We start from the raw sequence: 15,524 nt of genomic DNA, 5'->3' as shown, positions 1-15,524 counted from the left end.
CTAGGTACAGTAGATCACTTTCCCCTACTTGTTTCACTTTGCTTTATGTCCTAGATCTCCTTGATTTTGTTTTCAGATGGCTCTCTTTCTGTCTAGTTGATATTTTGGTGTTTCTAGAGGGGGAAGCCCTCTTTGTTTTCTTTCTTCATTGTGGTTTCTCAGATGTCTGTGCTTGTATTTGGCCATCTGCTATTCTGTCCCTATACAGTGTCCCTGAGTAACATTATCACATATCATGGCTTTCAGTACTATGCACTGATGTCACCCACCTCTACCTAAGAAGAACTTTCTTCATTCTAGTGCAGGCATAGGCAACCTCGGCCCTCAAGATGTTTTTGGCCTGCAACTCCCATTATCCCTAGCTAACAGGCCCAGTGGTCAGGGATGATGGGAATTGTAGTCCCAAAACATCTGGAGGGCTGAGGTTGCCTATGCCTGTTCTAGTGCATTTCTAAGTGTGTCTTTGATATTTCTGTCTAGGTATTGCATTGTTATTTCAAACTCAGTAGGACTCAAAATCAAACTTGGTTCCTCCCAAGCCATCTCCTTCCTCCTTCATTCTTAATCATTAATAACATCACCTTGCTCTACTGATCAGGCTTGAAGCCTTGGTTTTCTCTATCCTTTGCCCTCCATTTTCATTGCCAAAACATTTCTTCTTTTACAATGTTACAAAAATATGACCAAAAATTCTGGTCCATGCCTTGGTCATCTCTTATGTTGACTACTGCATTCTTTTCATGGCTCTTCTGTTGTCTTGCATTTATCCATGCAGCATTCTGCTGCCAAAATTATTCACTGTGCATCTTTTCTCCCTTGCTGCTCTCAGTGCCTTGAACTGCCTGCCAGAATGCCTCCATCTGACCACCTTTTGTATTTCCTCCTCAAAATGCATATTCTCTGGCAGCCCATTGGAACAACATCTAGTCCCAGTACCCTATGGTAACTAAGCTGAATAATGTGTAATTAAATAGCAGCACATTCTCTTCCTTTTTATCCCTGTCACAATTTCCCTCAACTTCCTCTGTTGTAAGTCCCTTGGTGAAGGACCTGCCAAATTTGTTGTTTGTAAAGTGCAATGTGCATTGTTGGTACTAAGGAAATAATACATCAGTGCAGATACTTCATGTAAGTGTTTGACAATCTGGGATATAATCAAATATTAAGTAAATGAGCTGTTTGTAAACTGCTATTAGGAATAAGAAAATAATAATAATTATTGTTCTATGTTATGTTTTCTAATAGGAAATAAGTACACCTGTAACAAAAGCAGATTTTAGCCAGCCATGGAGCTTGCTCACAGTTTGTTATTAAATGAAGAGGCTTTGGCTCAAATCACAGAAGCAAAGCGACCAGTTTTTATCTTTGAATGGCTGCGGTTTCTTGACAAAGTGCTAGTAGCTGCTAACAAGGTATGCCATGTCCCCTCTCACCAGTCTTTGGTTTTTATATAGTCCTTTTTCATTGAGTTTCATGGGGCTTGCTCCCAGATCAGTGTAAAGAATTGTAGTCTAACTCCATGACATTATTATATAGTTCACTAATTCATATTTTTAAAAGATCTGATTTGCCCATAATTTGAGATGAATGTTATGTCCTAAGCTGTAATTCCCTTTCCAAGTTTGTTTTAAGTGAATTTGTATCAGTAGTTTCAGAGAAATGCCAGAAGCATTTAGGCAAATGGGCCAGTGGATTAGGCCAGTACCAGCTTCATTAAATAAACCACCAAATATAACGAATGTCAGGATATCTTATTGAAAAATAAAATGACACATGACGGGTGGTTATAGCTCTACTAGCAAAAATATCCCAGAAATAAAAATACTTGAATAGCAATCATCTGAAAGAACTAAGCATTTGAATGTTGAATTATGAAAATCAGAGCAAATAAAATTTTAATTTGTTTTGTTAACAGACGGATGTAAAAGAAAAACAAAAAAAACTTGTTGAACAGCTAACTGGTCTTATCAGCAGCTCTCCTGGGCCACCCACCCGGAAATTGCTTGCTAAAAACCTTGCTGCTCTGTATAGCATTGGAGATACTTTTACTGTATTTCAGACACTTGATAAGTGTAATGAAATTATCAAAAGTAAAGATGATACATCAGCCTACTTACCAACCAAACTGTAAGTAACAGATCACATACAGGACAATAATGTTGTTACAAGTGATGGTTAATTTGTTAATTTCTTAGAACACTGAAGAAGTAGCTGAGCAGATTTGAAAGATTTTTTGTGATTCATGCTTACAGAACCCTCAGGGGACTATACCTGTTTAGAAATGAATGATGCCTTGAAGTAACAATGGAATCAATTTCCTACTGTTTTTTGTAACAATATTGGTTGTGACAAGAATTATGCAGCTGAGGGTGGGAGGGTAACTGAGAACATAAGATCCTGCTAGATCAGACCTTTTAGTTCAGCATCCTAGATGATGGGCAGTAATATTTAAAGCGGGATTATATAGATGCTGCAGGATATCAGTGGAAGAAAGTGTTCGTTGGATTCGCATTAGTCTTTAAGCATCCACACTACAGTGGAACCTCTGGTTACGTACTGTCCCCCTTACGAATGCTTCGAGTAACGCAGTTCGCTAACCTGGAAGTAGATGCCCCTAGTTGCTCCAGGATGTGTGCGGAAGTCGTGCCTCGTGTTAAGAACAGTTTTGTGTTAAGAACGGACCTCTGGAACGCATTCAGTTCATAACCGGAGGTACCACTGTATTATTGCAGAAGGAGGGAAGATCAAACAATTCTTTAAATGTCTACTTGGAAATAAATAAATTCACTGGGCCTGTAAATCTCTGAATATATTGCCCACTTCTAAAAGAGCTCTGTTTAGATTTGTCAAATCACTGTGCTGGCAACATGCAGGACTTGATAGTGTATTGTTCTGCATGTTTACTAAGAAGCAAGTCCTATTGGGGGTTTACAGGCAGGCAAATGCAGATGAGTGCTGCCGCATTCTGGATCTATTAGGTGCAGCCTCTGATGGAGAGGCTTTCTTCCATGTGAAGAAGCCTGCTTATTGTATTTCTAAGTCTAAACATGCCTAAACATACAGAAGAATTGCAAATGTTTTCTAGCTGGATTATCACAAGAAGTTGTTCTTGACTTGGCTTTTGTGCAGGACGACAGCAAAAATAGAGCTTACCGTATTTTTCGCACCATAGGGCGCACCGGACCATAGGGCGCACCCAGTTTTTAGGGGGGGAAATAAAGGAAAAAAATATTTCCCCCCCCCCAGCCCCAAAGAGCAGCGTACAGGCTGCACACAACCTCTCCCTGCCAGAGGGGTTGCGCTCAGCTATGGAAGAAGGCAAGGCAGCGAGCGGGATGGATCCCGCTCGCTGCTTTGGCTTCCCCCTTAGCCCCGTGCAGCCTCTCCCTCCTGGGAGAGGGTGCGCGGGGCTAAAGAATCCATAGCTCCGTGCAGCCTCTCCTTGCGGAGGGGTTGCACGCAGCTGTGGAAGAAGGCAAGGCAGCGAGCGGGATGGATCCCGCTCACTGCTTTGGCTTCCCCTTTAGCCCCGTGCAGCCTCTCCTTGCCGGGAGACGCTGCGCAGGGCTAAAGAAGCCATAGCCCGTGGAGCCTCTCCCTGCCGGAGGGGTTGCGCGCGGCTATGGCAGAAGCCTGCATTCGCTCCATAGGACGCACACACATTTCTCCTCAATTTTTGGAGGGGAAAAACTGCGTCCAATAGAGCGAAAAATACGGTAATTGAGAACAGTTACATTCCTTCACATGCAGCAATCCAGACTGGATTGAGAACTTAGTTTTTCTAAGTGATTACTGCCAAGCAGTTTGAAGGAAACTAAGCCTACCAATTGCTTGACATAATTTTACCAGTCATTGTGAAAATCACTTAGGGAATTCTCAAGAGCATCTTTTAGGAACTATAGGTTATCACACTATTTGGAATTAAATTCCATGCTTTCAGGACTATTGTGTTAGCATCAGACATGCAAAGTCTGAGAAGACTGCATTCTATGCTCATAAAATACTCTTAAAATATTCCAAACTACAGTTGGTGAACATGCTATATTTATTTTGAAATATGTGAGAAATGTGAGTCATTCTTTGGGTGAGAAAAATCCTAATGAGCATGAGAGTAGAAAAACTTAATGAAACTTGGCATTCGTTTTACCTGTCACTTAATTGCTAATCCATGTGAATTTTTACCTTCTCATTTCTAAAACTATATCTGTGGCCAAAATATAAGTTTGTAGTCTCTGATTTCCTTACAAAGTATACATACTACATAAAACTGCCCGCTTGCCTGAAGATGTTTAAGTTTTGATTTTATGCTTCTATTTACTAGCATGTTACCTAGTGAAAAAATACTAATGATGATTTTGCCTTTTTGTAGCACTGCAGTGGCATGTGTTGGAGCATTTTATGAAAAAATGGGGAGAATGCTGGGTAGTTCTTTTCCAGAAACAGTTAACAATCTCTTAAAGTCTCTGAAAAGTGCTGAGGTGAGTGAAAGTGGTGTTGTAAAAAAACACAAAATCATATTTTTCACTCTTTTACATACTTAGTTTGTTAGTCTATTTTGTAACAGACTAAAACCATCAATTAAGGCTTAGGAAATTTTATTTAAGGCTTTTCTGCTGTCTTTTATTTATATACTCTTTGTTTAATTAGGATGGCCATACGTCTGTAATTTCCAGGACATACCTGGAATACTGCAGTTTGAAGCAGTGTCCGGGCAGAAATTGGCAAAAATGTCTGGGAGAACCTGGACGTATGGCAACCCATGTCAGCAGTGTCATTTTTTTGCCAAATTACCATAAAAATACCTCAGAAATGCGTCATGACACCAGTTGTCTGGTATCTCTTTCTTTCATATATGAATTATGAACCATCTCCCTTTGCCCCTCACTTTTTAGATAATTCTCATAGTTACATTATGAAGATACAGAACAAGTTGTTTCTTATTTCCGCTTCATTCTCTCTTTCTCCCTTTCAAATCCCAATGCAATTTGTAGTCACAGGGCCGGAGTGAAATATTAATGAGTTTGCAGAAAGTCCTAAGTGGGCTGGGTGGTGCTGCAGCTTCTTGCCACCGTGATATTTATAAGAATGCGAGATCTCTCCTGACAGACAGAGCTATGGCTGTGCGATGTGCAGTAGCAAAGGTAGGTTTGTATTATTTTACAATTTATAAACATGCAGGGTTTGTTTGTTCACTAAATTTTCTGTTGGTCTTTCCTTGGTGTGTTGTATTTTGACATTATTTCATATGTCACACAGTGTGCACAGTGTAGTTGGGATGTGGGTTTGGTGGCTAGCTTATCCAGATCACCTTCTGAAAGCATTTGGGCTGCCACAGAGCAGTTCCCATCTGATTTTTTTAATACTTGGCATTAATCTTTGTAATGGGATTCTAAATTGTAGCAGGAAGGACTTTTTCCTCTTACTGAGGAAAGAATGTGACAATGTAGCTTTCTTCTCCCTTCAAAGCACTGAAACCGACATTTTACGCAGGGAGAGAGAGAAGTGGCCTGTTTCTCTATTTTTTCTGGAGCAGAGATTTTTTGGCAGGGGCAGATTTTAAACTGAGAGGTAGGAAGCAGCCCCCCTCCCCCCCGCAATACATCTGAAAATTAAATGCTACTGAAGTGTTTGTAGACAGGAATTGGACGCTTGTATCCTGTGATTCAGTATTACTCTCCAATCCCGTATCTCATAATAATGTTTTTGTATGAGCACCAATGTAAAGACAGATTTCAGTGTAACCTTTCTGAATAGTTTTTTAAAAGTCATTATGCCAATCATATCTCATAAGTGGGATAAATGACAGAGATGATCGTGCTGGCTCTATTCCCAGAGTGGATGGGTAAGCATTTTAGAAATATTAAACAATTATTGGTATGTTCTTTCTCCTGCCCCCAGTGCCTACTGGAACTACAAAATGAGGCTGTATTTATGTGGACAGCAGAACTGGAAAATGTAGCAACACTTTGTTTTAAGGCTCTGGAAAACTCAAATTATGGTGTACGAGTTGCAGTATCAAAACTTTTGGGAACAGTTATGGCTACAGCACTGATACCAAAGCAAGCAGCAGGTATTAAATATTGAATTGTCTATGCAAATATTATTATATAAACTGGATATATTTTGTGTACTATTTGCAAATCTAGGCAGGGTCTGGTATGGTTTCAAATTGGATGGTGGACCGTTAAGTTGAGATTCCTGAATTGCAGGGAGTTGGACTAGATGATCCTCAGGATCCCTTCCAACTCTACAATTCTGTTATTCTACTATAAAATTGTATTGTGGAGATTGTTGTTTTCTCTATTTTTACAGCTAGCCAAAGTTAAAGCAATTAATCTACACAAGGAAAGCATTGAGATAGAAACCCTTTGTGAATGAGTTATGTAATCATTTGTAATTGTCTGAAGGCTTTTACATATATTTAATAATCATTAAACTCTACTAAGTTTTTGTTGCCTTTGTTCCTGTAACAAGGCAGGCTACTTGTCAAAATCACAGAAGTAATATGAGTCCAAGCAATTATTTAAAAGTATTCTATTAAATTAAATTACTATTTTTTTTCTTGAAGTGATGCGCCAAAATGTGAAGCGGGCTACACTGGAAGAGGTTTTGGAACTCATGGCCACTGGTTTTCTAAGAGGAGGATCTGGATTCTTAAAGAGCGGTGGTGAGATGTTAAAAGTAGGAGGATCTGTCAATCGAGAAGTGAGAGTTGGAGTTACGCAGGTGTGTTTGCTCTCTTGTTCTTCAGTAATTTTCACAGTGTTGTTATCTCTGCCTAGGCAAGTGCTCAAATAGCTATTGTTCCCTAGAAAATGATCATTATTATATTCATGTCTGTTGACTAAGCATGTCACAAATGTGCAGTTTATCCATGCCATATAAGCCAATCAGATGAATAGATTTAGCACATTGATAAATAAGTGAGACCTGTACAGGGACGTCTTTACCATTGGGCGTAGTGGCACGGCGAGCCAGGGCACCAAGCAGTGGAGAGCACCAGACAGAGAGCCCGGGGAGGGGAGAGCGGGGAGGTAAGCGAGGTGGAGCGGGGGCTTGGTGCCTGCACGCCTCCAGCGCCCATTGGAGGCAGGAAGGCTCTGGATGCTTTCCCGCAGTCCAGAGTTCTCTCTGCTGGCTCCGCGACACACCACCTCCTTGGCTGAGTGGTGTGTGCTTGCATCCCAAGCTCTGCGCATAATAAACGTGACTCTACCACCACTCCCCCCATCCACTCCACCTTGAAAAATCCCCTCGCTCGGGGCTACACGCTGCAACTGCTGCCCCCGTCTCCCCTCCCTCCTTCCCCTGCTTCTCCACCACCTTGCACGGAGCCTGCCTCCTCCCACTGCCCCCACCACCTCTGCACTCCTTCACCTGAACCACGTTTCCTTCCCCTGTCCAATCCCCTCCCAGTCACGCTCTCTCCTCCCCCCCTCTTCCCCAAGCAAGGATGGTGAGACTCAGTGAGTGCGCTTCTCTGCTGCGGCGCCGCAGACGGCCCAACTCGCTTCGCCTGTCCCTGCCTGGACGAGACCCCCGCCTGCCTCCCTTGCCATCCCCATTGCGCCCGGCTGCCCAGCCCCACATCATGATCCTGCTGCGAGAGCCAATGCCCGGGTGTGTGCGAGCAGCACGGGGCAGCAGCATGAGGACGGGAGCAGCCTCAACAACTTTGGGGTCCCAACTCTGGGAAACGGGGGGGGGGGGCGTCGGAAGGATCTTTGCACCACGGCGCCAGATGTGCTTAAGATGCCCCTAGACCTGTATAACCAATTGATGTACAGTCATACCTCGGGTTGAAGTAGCTTCGGGTTGAGCGTTTTTGGGTTGCGCTCCGCGGCGACCTGGAAGTAACAGAACGCATTGCTTCCGTGTTTCGCCGCTTGCGCATGTGCAGACGCTCAAAAGGGTGTCACGTGCATGCGTGGAAGCGGCGAATCGCGGCACATGGAGACGCGGGTTGCGTTCGCTTCAGGATGTGAATGGGGCTCCGGAACGGAACCCGTTCGCATCTAGAGGTATCACTGTACCCCCAGCCTCTAAAAGGAGTACCTCTGTGCAGCGCTCCAGTCAGCCTGGACCAAAGGGCCTTGTAGTTCTCTTTTGGGCTTGCAAAGGATGCCTCCCTCCTTCCCACCTCCACAGAGGCCTTAGTCTGCTGTGCTAAAAGATAGAAGGGGATGTGAAAGACCTCTGAGACTCTGAAGGGCTGCTGTTAGAGTAGATGCTTACTGCACTTGGCTGACTGGCAATTCCTGAAAATATTGTTATATTGTGGTGGGAGAAGGGGTTCTCCAGGGTCATAAAAGGGGAAAATATCCATTTATTTTTATTTCGTTCATCATGAATCAAGGTAAGCGGTGAATCATAATGGTAGTGAGGACTGCGCTTCCAAAAGTATTCCTTCTACTTGTGGTAGCATTAGATAGAAGACATCATATATGTGAATCCATCCCTAAAATATGGTTGTTTTGCCTCAAAATCTTATAAAACCAGGGTCATTTAAGTTTTCTCTTTAGAGTTTCCCTTTGTTTGCCCCTCCCCTCTATTATGGAAATGTGTACAAATCCTTCCTTTCTGTGGTTGTAATATTTGTATTTTGAATTTGCAGGCTTATGTTGTCTTTGTCACAACATTAGGAGGTCAGTGGCTGGAGCGCAATTTTGCTACATTCTTGTCGCATGTTCTAGATCTGGTTTCTCATCCTCGGGCAACGCAGACTCATGTAGAAGCAGTGTACTCTCGAAGATGTGTCTCCTTCATCCTCCGAGCTACTGTAGGAAGTTTATTGGGGGAGAAGGCACAGATTGCAGCTGCCAAAGATATATGCCAGGCAATTGGTAAACAGATGAAGGCAGTAGGTAAGAATGTTAAGGTTAAGGTCCAAATCAACATAATATATTCCTGTCCCATAAGTATGAAGGAATTTTTAAAGCTGTGAAAAAAGGTTTATGACAGATAATCAAACAATATTATGTGCCCTCATAACACTGAAGTGCAGACACAGTATGTAATAATCCGTAAATACACTCTAAAATATCTAGCTGTGCTGACTGAATATATATTTCAAATGCTAACTGCACCACAGCAATGAAATACAAAAGTATGGTTACTCAGAAGATGAAGAATGTTTAGGACAGCCCCCCCCCCCCCAAAAAAAACATGCATATGCGGCATATGGGCATCAAGCTACTTGTACTTGAGATCAGAGAGCTAATTCTTAAAAATGTTTTAAAACTGGCTGTGAGTAGGAGTCAGAACTTGGAAAATCAGTAATTGTGAAGAGAATTTAATGCTTTGGTTCTTTCCCTTCAGTTTTCAGACTCATCACTATTAGACATTTTTCATAAGCTAAGTTTCCATGATGAAAATATAGAAACAATGACATATTTCTTGATAATACTTTCTCATTCCTTCAGTAATTATCTGAAAGTAGCTCTCTTGTGATGAAATATAAAATACTTGTGATTGAAAGGCGGCTTTTAATGTAGGTTGCCAGCAAGTCATCTGAATGTATGCTAAACCAAGATCTGTAAGAGTTGTCTCTTAAATTCTGTGGCATCTCAAGCAAACACATGCAGCTCAGTTTCTTAGCTGCTGTGTACAAGCAACTCTTGCATTTCTATAGTTCTGTATACAGTGGTGCCTCGCAAGATGAAATTAATCCATTCCGCGAGTCTCTTCGTCTTGCGGTTTTTTCGTCTTGCGAAGCACAGCTATTAGTGGCTTAGCGGATTAGCGCTATTAGCAGTTTAGTGGCTTAGCGGCTATTAACGGCTTAGCGGCTTAGAAAATGGGGGGGGGGGGGAGGAAAAAAACTCGCAAGAACTTGCAAGACGTTTCGTCTTGCGAAGCAAGCCCATAGGGAAATTCGTCTTGCGAAGCACCTCAAAAGACGGAAAACTCTTTCGTCTAGCGAGTTTTTCGTCTTGCGAGGCATTCGTCTTCCGGGGCACCACTGTACTGATACTCTTCTGAATACACCTCAAATTTACAAGAATGCTGGATGACACTCTCTCTTCTCCCACTGCTTTGCCAGAATCAGTTGTGAATGATGCTAATATTGAAAACAAATCAGGAGCAGCTGAAGTTGCTGCAAGTCAGCATGTGATGGTTTGTGCCCTTCAGGAGCTTGGGAGCCTAGTTCAGAGCCTAAGTGCCACTGCATCACCTCTCATACAAGAGCCTTCTATAGGTAAGTTGTTAAGACTGTAATTTAATATACAGTTGCCTGTATAGAATTGTACTGTTCAATATCCACTTCTGTCTGCCAGCTTACTTGATTACCACTTGATTCTGGCATGAAAAACAAACCCAGCAAGACATGTGATGTAATCTAGAAAAATGCAAGGGCATTTACTGCCTCTGGTTTCAGCAGAATGTAAGCAATTCTGAGATTCTTTAGCCTGCACCCATAACAGCTAAACAAATTACCTAATATAAATGTATTTGTGTATACAGTTGTTGAGTAGTTACAAAATTTCACCAAGTAGTTATCAATATAGTTTCCCCATAAGAACCTAGAGTCTGGAGAGTTCTGGTGAATGCCTCATTGTGTGTTTATTGAAATGAGAAATAAAGTGGAAATTTAAAAGCATAAGTAAACTAATTTTGAATCTCATTCTGTTGAGTAATATTTAGCTTGATTTACTATTAGATGGAGTGAAAGGGGGACTGAATGGTATAGAGTATATCCTAGTATAGGAATCCATTATTGATTTCCCTTTAAGACTCACTGTTGTCTGTGTTGATTTCAGGATTGCTTGAGACTGTTACTTCAGTTCTTCTTCATCCAAGCATGGCTGCCCGACTTGCTGCTGCATGGTGCCTGCGTTGTGTAGCTGTGGCCTTGCCTTTCCAAGTGACTCCTTTCTTGGACCGGTGTGCCGAAAGGCTCAACAATTTGAAGACCTCACCAGAAGCTGTTAGTGGCTACAGTTTTGCAATGGCTGCTTTGCTAGGTGGAGTTCATCAGTGTCCTTTGGGCATTCCCCATGCCAAAGGAAAGGTGAGCTACTATGAACATATGTGGCTTTGCATATTAAGTTCAAATCTTAACAACATAATGGCTACAGAAATAAAATGGACTTTGCTTCTGCTGCCCTAATGCTAAACACATTCACTTGTTAAAATTTGTTGTTGGAAAGGGTCTGTCTGGCTGCCTCCTGACTATAAAATGCATGTAAACAGAAGAAGAAAAGATGCTACAGCAACCAGTATAATCACCTGCGGGCCATGGCATATCCATGTCAGCCCAGGTGCTAATGTAAGCCCTGTTTGTCACTGTCGACATCATCGTCTGCTCCTCTCTTTGGGGGGCCCTGTGCTGTGAGTCCCTAAACTCTGACCTCTCTTGTGTCAATGAGAGAAGAAAATAATTAGTGTGTCACTCCTTACATTACTCTTTCTCTTAAATCTATTTCCTAAATTTCACTATCCTTCTGCTTTCATTTGACCGAAAGAGTTCATTTGCATCCAAACATTCCCCTGGTTAATCTAGGCCACTGTTTCAGCTGCCAGATCCCTACTACCATTTCCCATTTCTTATTTAGTAATACCAGGATTCCTCATTTCCTTGCATCTTTAAAATAAAGTTGGTTTGGGTACCCTATATATACACGGGTTTTTAGTTTTCTTTACTCTTCTGTAAATATTTTATTTTTGTTGATTTTACACAGCCATTTTACACTTTATGCCATATTGGCGTAACGTGTGTTATTTTGAACCCAAATTGGAAGTGTTATTGCTAATTCCTTAAATAACTAAATAATTGAGAATAATGTGCAACTTCTTGTGACATTCAGGTTTAAAGATCTGAAAGTATTGCGCCTCCATGGTGACACATGCAAACTTTTGTGTTAGCACATAATGTGTGATTAGGAATGGGCACATAATTGGTAACAATCTCGTTTTGTTTTCAGATGGTTGTTAGCATTGCAGAGGATCTCTTACGATCTGCTGCACAAAATAGCAGATTGTCTTTGCAGCGAACCCAAGCTGGATGGCTTTTGCTTGGTGCTCTGATGACTTTAGGTATGTAAAACAGTGGCTGGCTTTATCACTGTGGTGTAGGACAGTCCTGGTATTCTTAATAAGGTTGTCTGATTAGTCTTGACAGTAAAAATTCCTTAAAGTTGTTATAGTCAGCAGAATAAACCAAGCTCTTCAGAAGTTCATATTTGTAACTGGGGAGATACTTCTAAAGATCTTTAAATTAGCTTTATTTGATTAAACTTTTAATGCTAAAGACTAATACATAGTGTGTAAAAATACAAATATTCCTATAATCTTACATCACATGCATTGGTTACATTGATTACTGGCTACCTTTCCAAGTAAAAATGGCCAAAGTGGCATACAAAATGTGACTTTAAAAAAAAGAAAAGAATAGCACACAATAATGGCATTGGAGTATTTTTAGTGTCATTTGGTTATTTTTTGTTTGTTTGTTGAGAATTGTTTAAAATCTACAGTAATTTGCCTTCTTACCCTTAGGTCCGTCTGCTGTTCGTTACCATCTTCCCAAAATGTTACTGCTGTGGCGAAATGTATTTCCCCGATCGCTAAAGGAGTTGGAAGCAGAGAAAGCTCGTGGAGATTCCTTCACATGGCAAGTAACACTGGAAGGGCGTGCAGGAGCTCTCTGTGGTAAGAATCTCAAAGATACAGCTAACAGTTCCTGAATTATTTCAATCAGTTTTACCTGGAACATTGTGAAAAGATTCATGTTCAAATCTGAATGCTAAATGTCCTTGAACAAGTTCCAGTTCCAGTCTCACAGAGCCTTGTAAAATGCCCTGAGATCCTTGGAAGAATGCTGGAGTATGAATGTTGCAAGTAAATAGTGTATAAAGGTAATGTAAGAGTTTGGCTTATTCAGAAGGCTGAGAGAGTAAAAAAAAAAATTGGTTCATTCGTAGTGGTACATGTGGCTCCTAAGGAAAAGATGCCTGATGAGGGAGACAAGTGGGGTAGTATTTGATTCCACCTGTCCTTCCTATAGCAATGCAAGCTTGGCTGAAACAATATAGACAGGTAGCAATAGTGGATAACATGGGTGGGGCATTGTGGTTCACCTGGCTTCTTGAATGTCTCTGCTGATTAGGGAAAGCATTGGCATTTTGCCAGCAGCTGAACTGCAGTTTCTTTTTGATAGTTAACATTTCCTTGTTTGCTTACATAGTTTAAAATGTGACCAATGCTTTTTTCTTTATTAGCTATGAGAAGTTTTGTTGCTCACTGTCCCGAACTTCTAACAGAGGATGTTATTCGAAAACTGATGACTCCTATAGAATGTGCTATGACAATGATGTCTCAGTAAGTATAGTTTCCACAATGGTGAAGCAATTTCCCCTCAAAATCCTCTGTAGTCTGCATAACCAGAAAAAGTCAGAGAAGTTCTTATTTTAAATTCAAAATGAAGAAACAATCAACACTAACTTCTTAAAGTTAATTTTATGTCCTGTCTTACTTTTTTGATATTTAACATTTCCATTTTTAAACTAAATGTTATTTCTTGTTTTATGGAAGGCACAAATCTTCTTTAAAAATACTTTCAAAAATAATTTATTCTGCATAAAATGAAATTGTGTGCATATCACATAGCAACTCAGGGATAGACCTTGCTTATAACAGTATTAAAAGTTAGACTTCAACCTAGTGCATCCTACCAGAAAGGTTACCACTAGCACAATGGGACTTCCCTCCACTTCTCCCCCCATGTGCTCCCTATGCTGTCCTCAGATCTGTTCTAGATGGTTGGAGGAACCTCCAGAACAGATTTTGCAGGGGCAGGGGAGTTCTGTTGTGCAAGGGGAAATCCTTCTGCTGATGGAACCTGAGTCTTAGTGTTATGTTGAATAAAACCCATTGCATCAACAGTTTACTATGTCATGATTTTTATTAGTAATTAATCTGGACTTCTTTTTAACACAATAGCATTCCCTCTGTAATAAAAGCCCATGGAGCTCATCTGAAGGCTAGTGCAGCAATGGTCCGATTAAGACTTTATGACATCTTGGCTTTGTTACCACCAAAAACATATGAAGGTAATTGCACTGAATTGTTGCTTATTGCTCTTAATGCTTGGGTCCACATCCCTTATATTCTTATGTAGGCTTTTAAAAACTTTAAAGTAGTCACAAAATTGAAAATAGTCACAAGATTGGTAGCATTTCTATGAACAAATAATGTATTTTTCTGGAGGACATTTGGCAGAATCACAGTGCTCACATATATACATCTGCACATGAAGGGAAAGGAGATTGTTAGCCACTTTGAGACACCTGAAGGGGAGTGAAAGGCGGGATATCAAATCCAAACTCTTCTTCTTCTTTACAAAGATTAGAAATAACCCTATGCAGTAATATTCAGTAATACATATACCAGCTGTGCCTCTAAGCAATGGTCCTGGGTAACTCACAAATACAATGTAGGATTGTTAATGATATCAAGCAGCAGTAGTCTCCCTGGCCTTGGAGTGCAGGGTGTCTAGTTAATATCTGAAACTTCAGATGCTCTCCAAGCCCCTCTACTCTATACACGCAAACAACAACAACGTAATAATAATAAATAAATAGAAATAAAAATGTGCACTCCACCCCCAAAACTATCCAACTCCTCTACTCTTCTGTTGACTGAACTCCAGCTTGGAGGATAATCACTGGATAGTACCTTTGATTTCTTCAACCCCTGTCTCAGTGAGGTTCAGTTGGAGAAATAAACTACCTGGAAAAGCTTTTACTTTTATTTCTGGTATTTGGCTGGTTTCCCAATAGATTTTAGTTTCTTGGCACCGTGCTCTTTGAGGGCCTCTCTGGTAGTACTATAGTAAAGCGGTAGAGTTCTCTTTGCCAGTGGACACTAGAATCGGTGCATCTAGCTGTACAAGACTACCTGACTTTTCAGGCAGGTGAATGTGGGCTTCTCATGGGTTATAGCTTCCCAAGAATAATATTAGTACTGATTTTCCTGTACTACACCATCCTTCTTTGGGAACTATTTCTGTTTCATATAATGCCTATTGAATCACAGGATGTAAAATGTCTTATATTTTGACGTTGTCCCCTTCCAATTATTTTTCTTCAGGGTCATTTAATGCACTTCTTCGGGAGCTGGTGGCAGAATTTACTTTGACAGACAACTCTGCTAATACTACTACCTCTCTGCTTAGATCACTTTGCCATTATGATGACAGTGTTCTTCTTGGCTCCTGGCTGCAGGAAACAGACCATAAATCAATTGAAGATCAGGTATCAAATCCTTTAGAATCATTCCCCAAACATCTAGTTTTCTGTCTTTTTCAAGGCTCTTGAGCAAATCCACTGTTGTTATTTTTACAGTGCCCAGCACATATTTGTAATACTTCTACTGATTTCTAAATATAGAGGTTTAAGTTAGACTCAATTATAATTTGATTTTCCTTAGAGTTATGAAAAATGTTGTGTCTTGTAGAGTTTGTGAGAGATGCCAGAACAGAGTCACCCCTAAACCTGAACTCTTAAGCATGCTATAGCAGAGCA

At 40.9% G+C, this 15,524-nt stretch overlaps 1 protein-coding gene across 1 annotated transcript in view; it reads left to right on the top strand.

The window, feature by feature from the left end:
• Positions 1-15,524, top strand: part of HEATR5B (HEAT repeat containing 5B) — a 49,003-nt gene that overhangs the window by 1,939 nt on the left and 31,540 nt on the right. The window contains exons 2-15 of the mRNA XM_081857643.1: positions 1,246-1,412; positions 1,916-2,127; positions 4,370-4,478; positions 4,992-5,141; positions 5,899-6,070; positions 6,569-6,726; positions 8,615-8,864; positions 10,043-10,198; positions 10,761-11,011; positions 11,925-12,036; positions 12,499-12,651; positions 13,221-13,320; positions 13,942-14,051; positions 15,091-15,254. Of these exons, the coding sequence (XP_081713769.1) occupies positions 1,287-1,412; positions 1,916-2,127; positions 4,370-4,478; positions 4,992-5,141; positions 5,899-6,070; positions 6,569-6,726; positions 8,615-8,864; positions 10,043-10,198; positions 10,761-11,011; positions 11,925-12,036; positions 12,499-12,651; positions 13,221-13,320; positions 13,942-14,051; positions 15,091-15,254 (2,223 nt within the window). The 5' untranslated portion in view covers positions 1,246-1,286. The remainder of the gene's footprint in view (positions 1-1,245; positions 1,413-1,915; positions 2,128-4,369; positions 4,479-4,991; positions 5,142-5,898; positions 6,071-6,568; positions 6,727-8,614; positions 8,865-10,042; positions 10,199-10,760; positions 11,012-11,924; positions 12,037-12,498; positions 12,652-13,220; positions 13,321-13,941; positions 14,052-15,090; positions 15,255-15,524) is intronic.

The sequence above is a fragment of the Podarcis erhardii genome (assembly GCF_964252035.2).
Source record: "Podarcis erhardii genome assembly, chromosome: 3".
Lineage (NCBI taxonomy): Eukaryota > Metazoa > Chordata > Lepidosauria > Squamata > Lacertidae > Podarcis > Podarcis erhardii.
The sequence above is the reverse complement of the archived record's forward strand: the minus strand, read 5'-3'. Positions and strand labels throughout refer to the sequence as shown.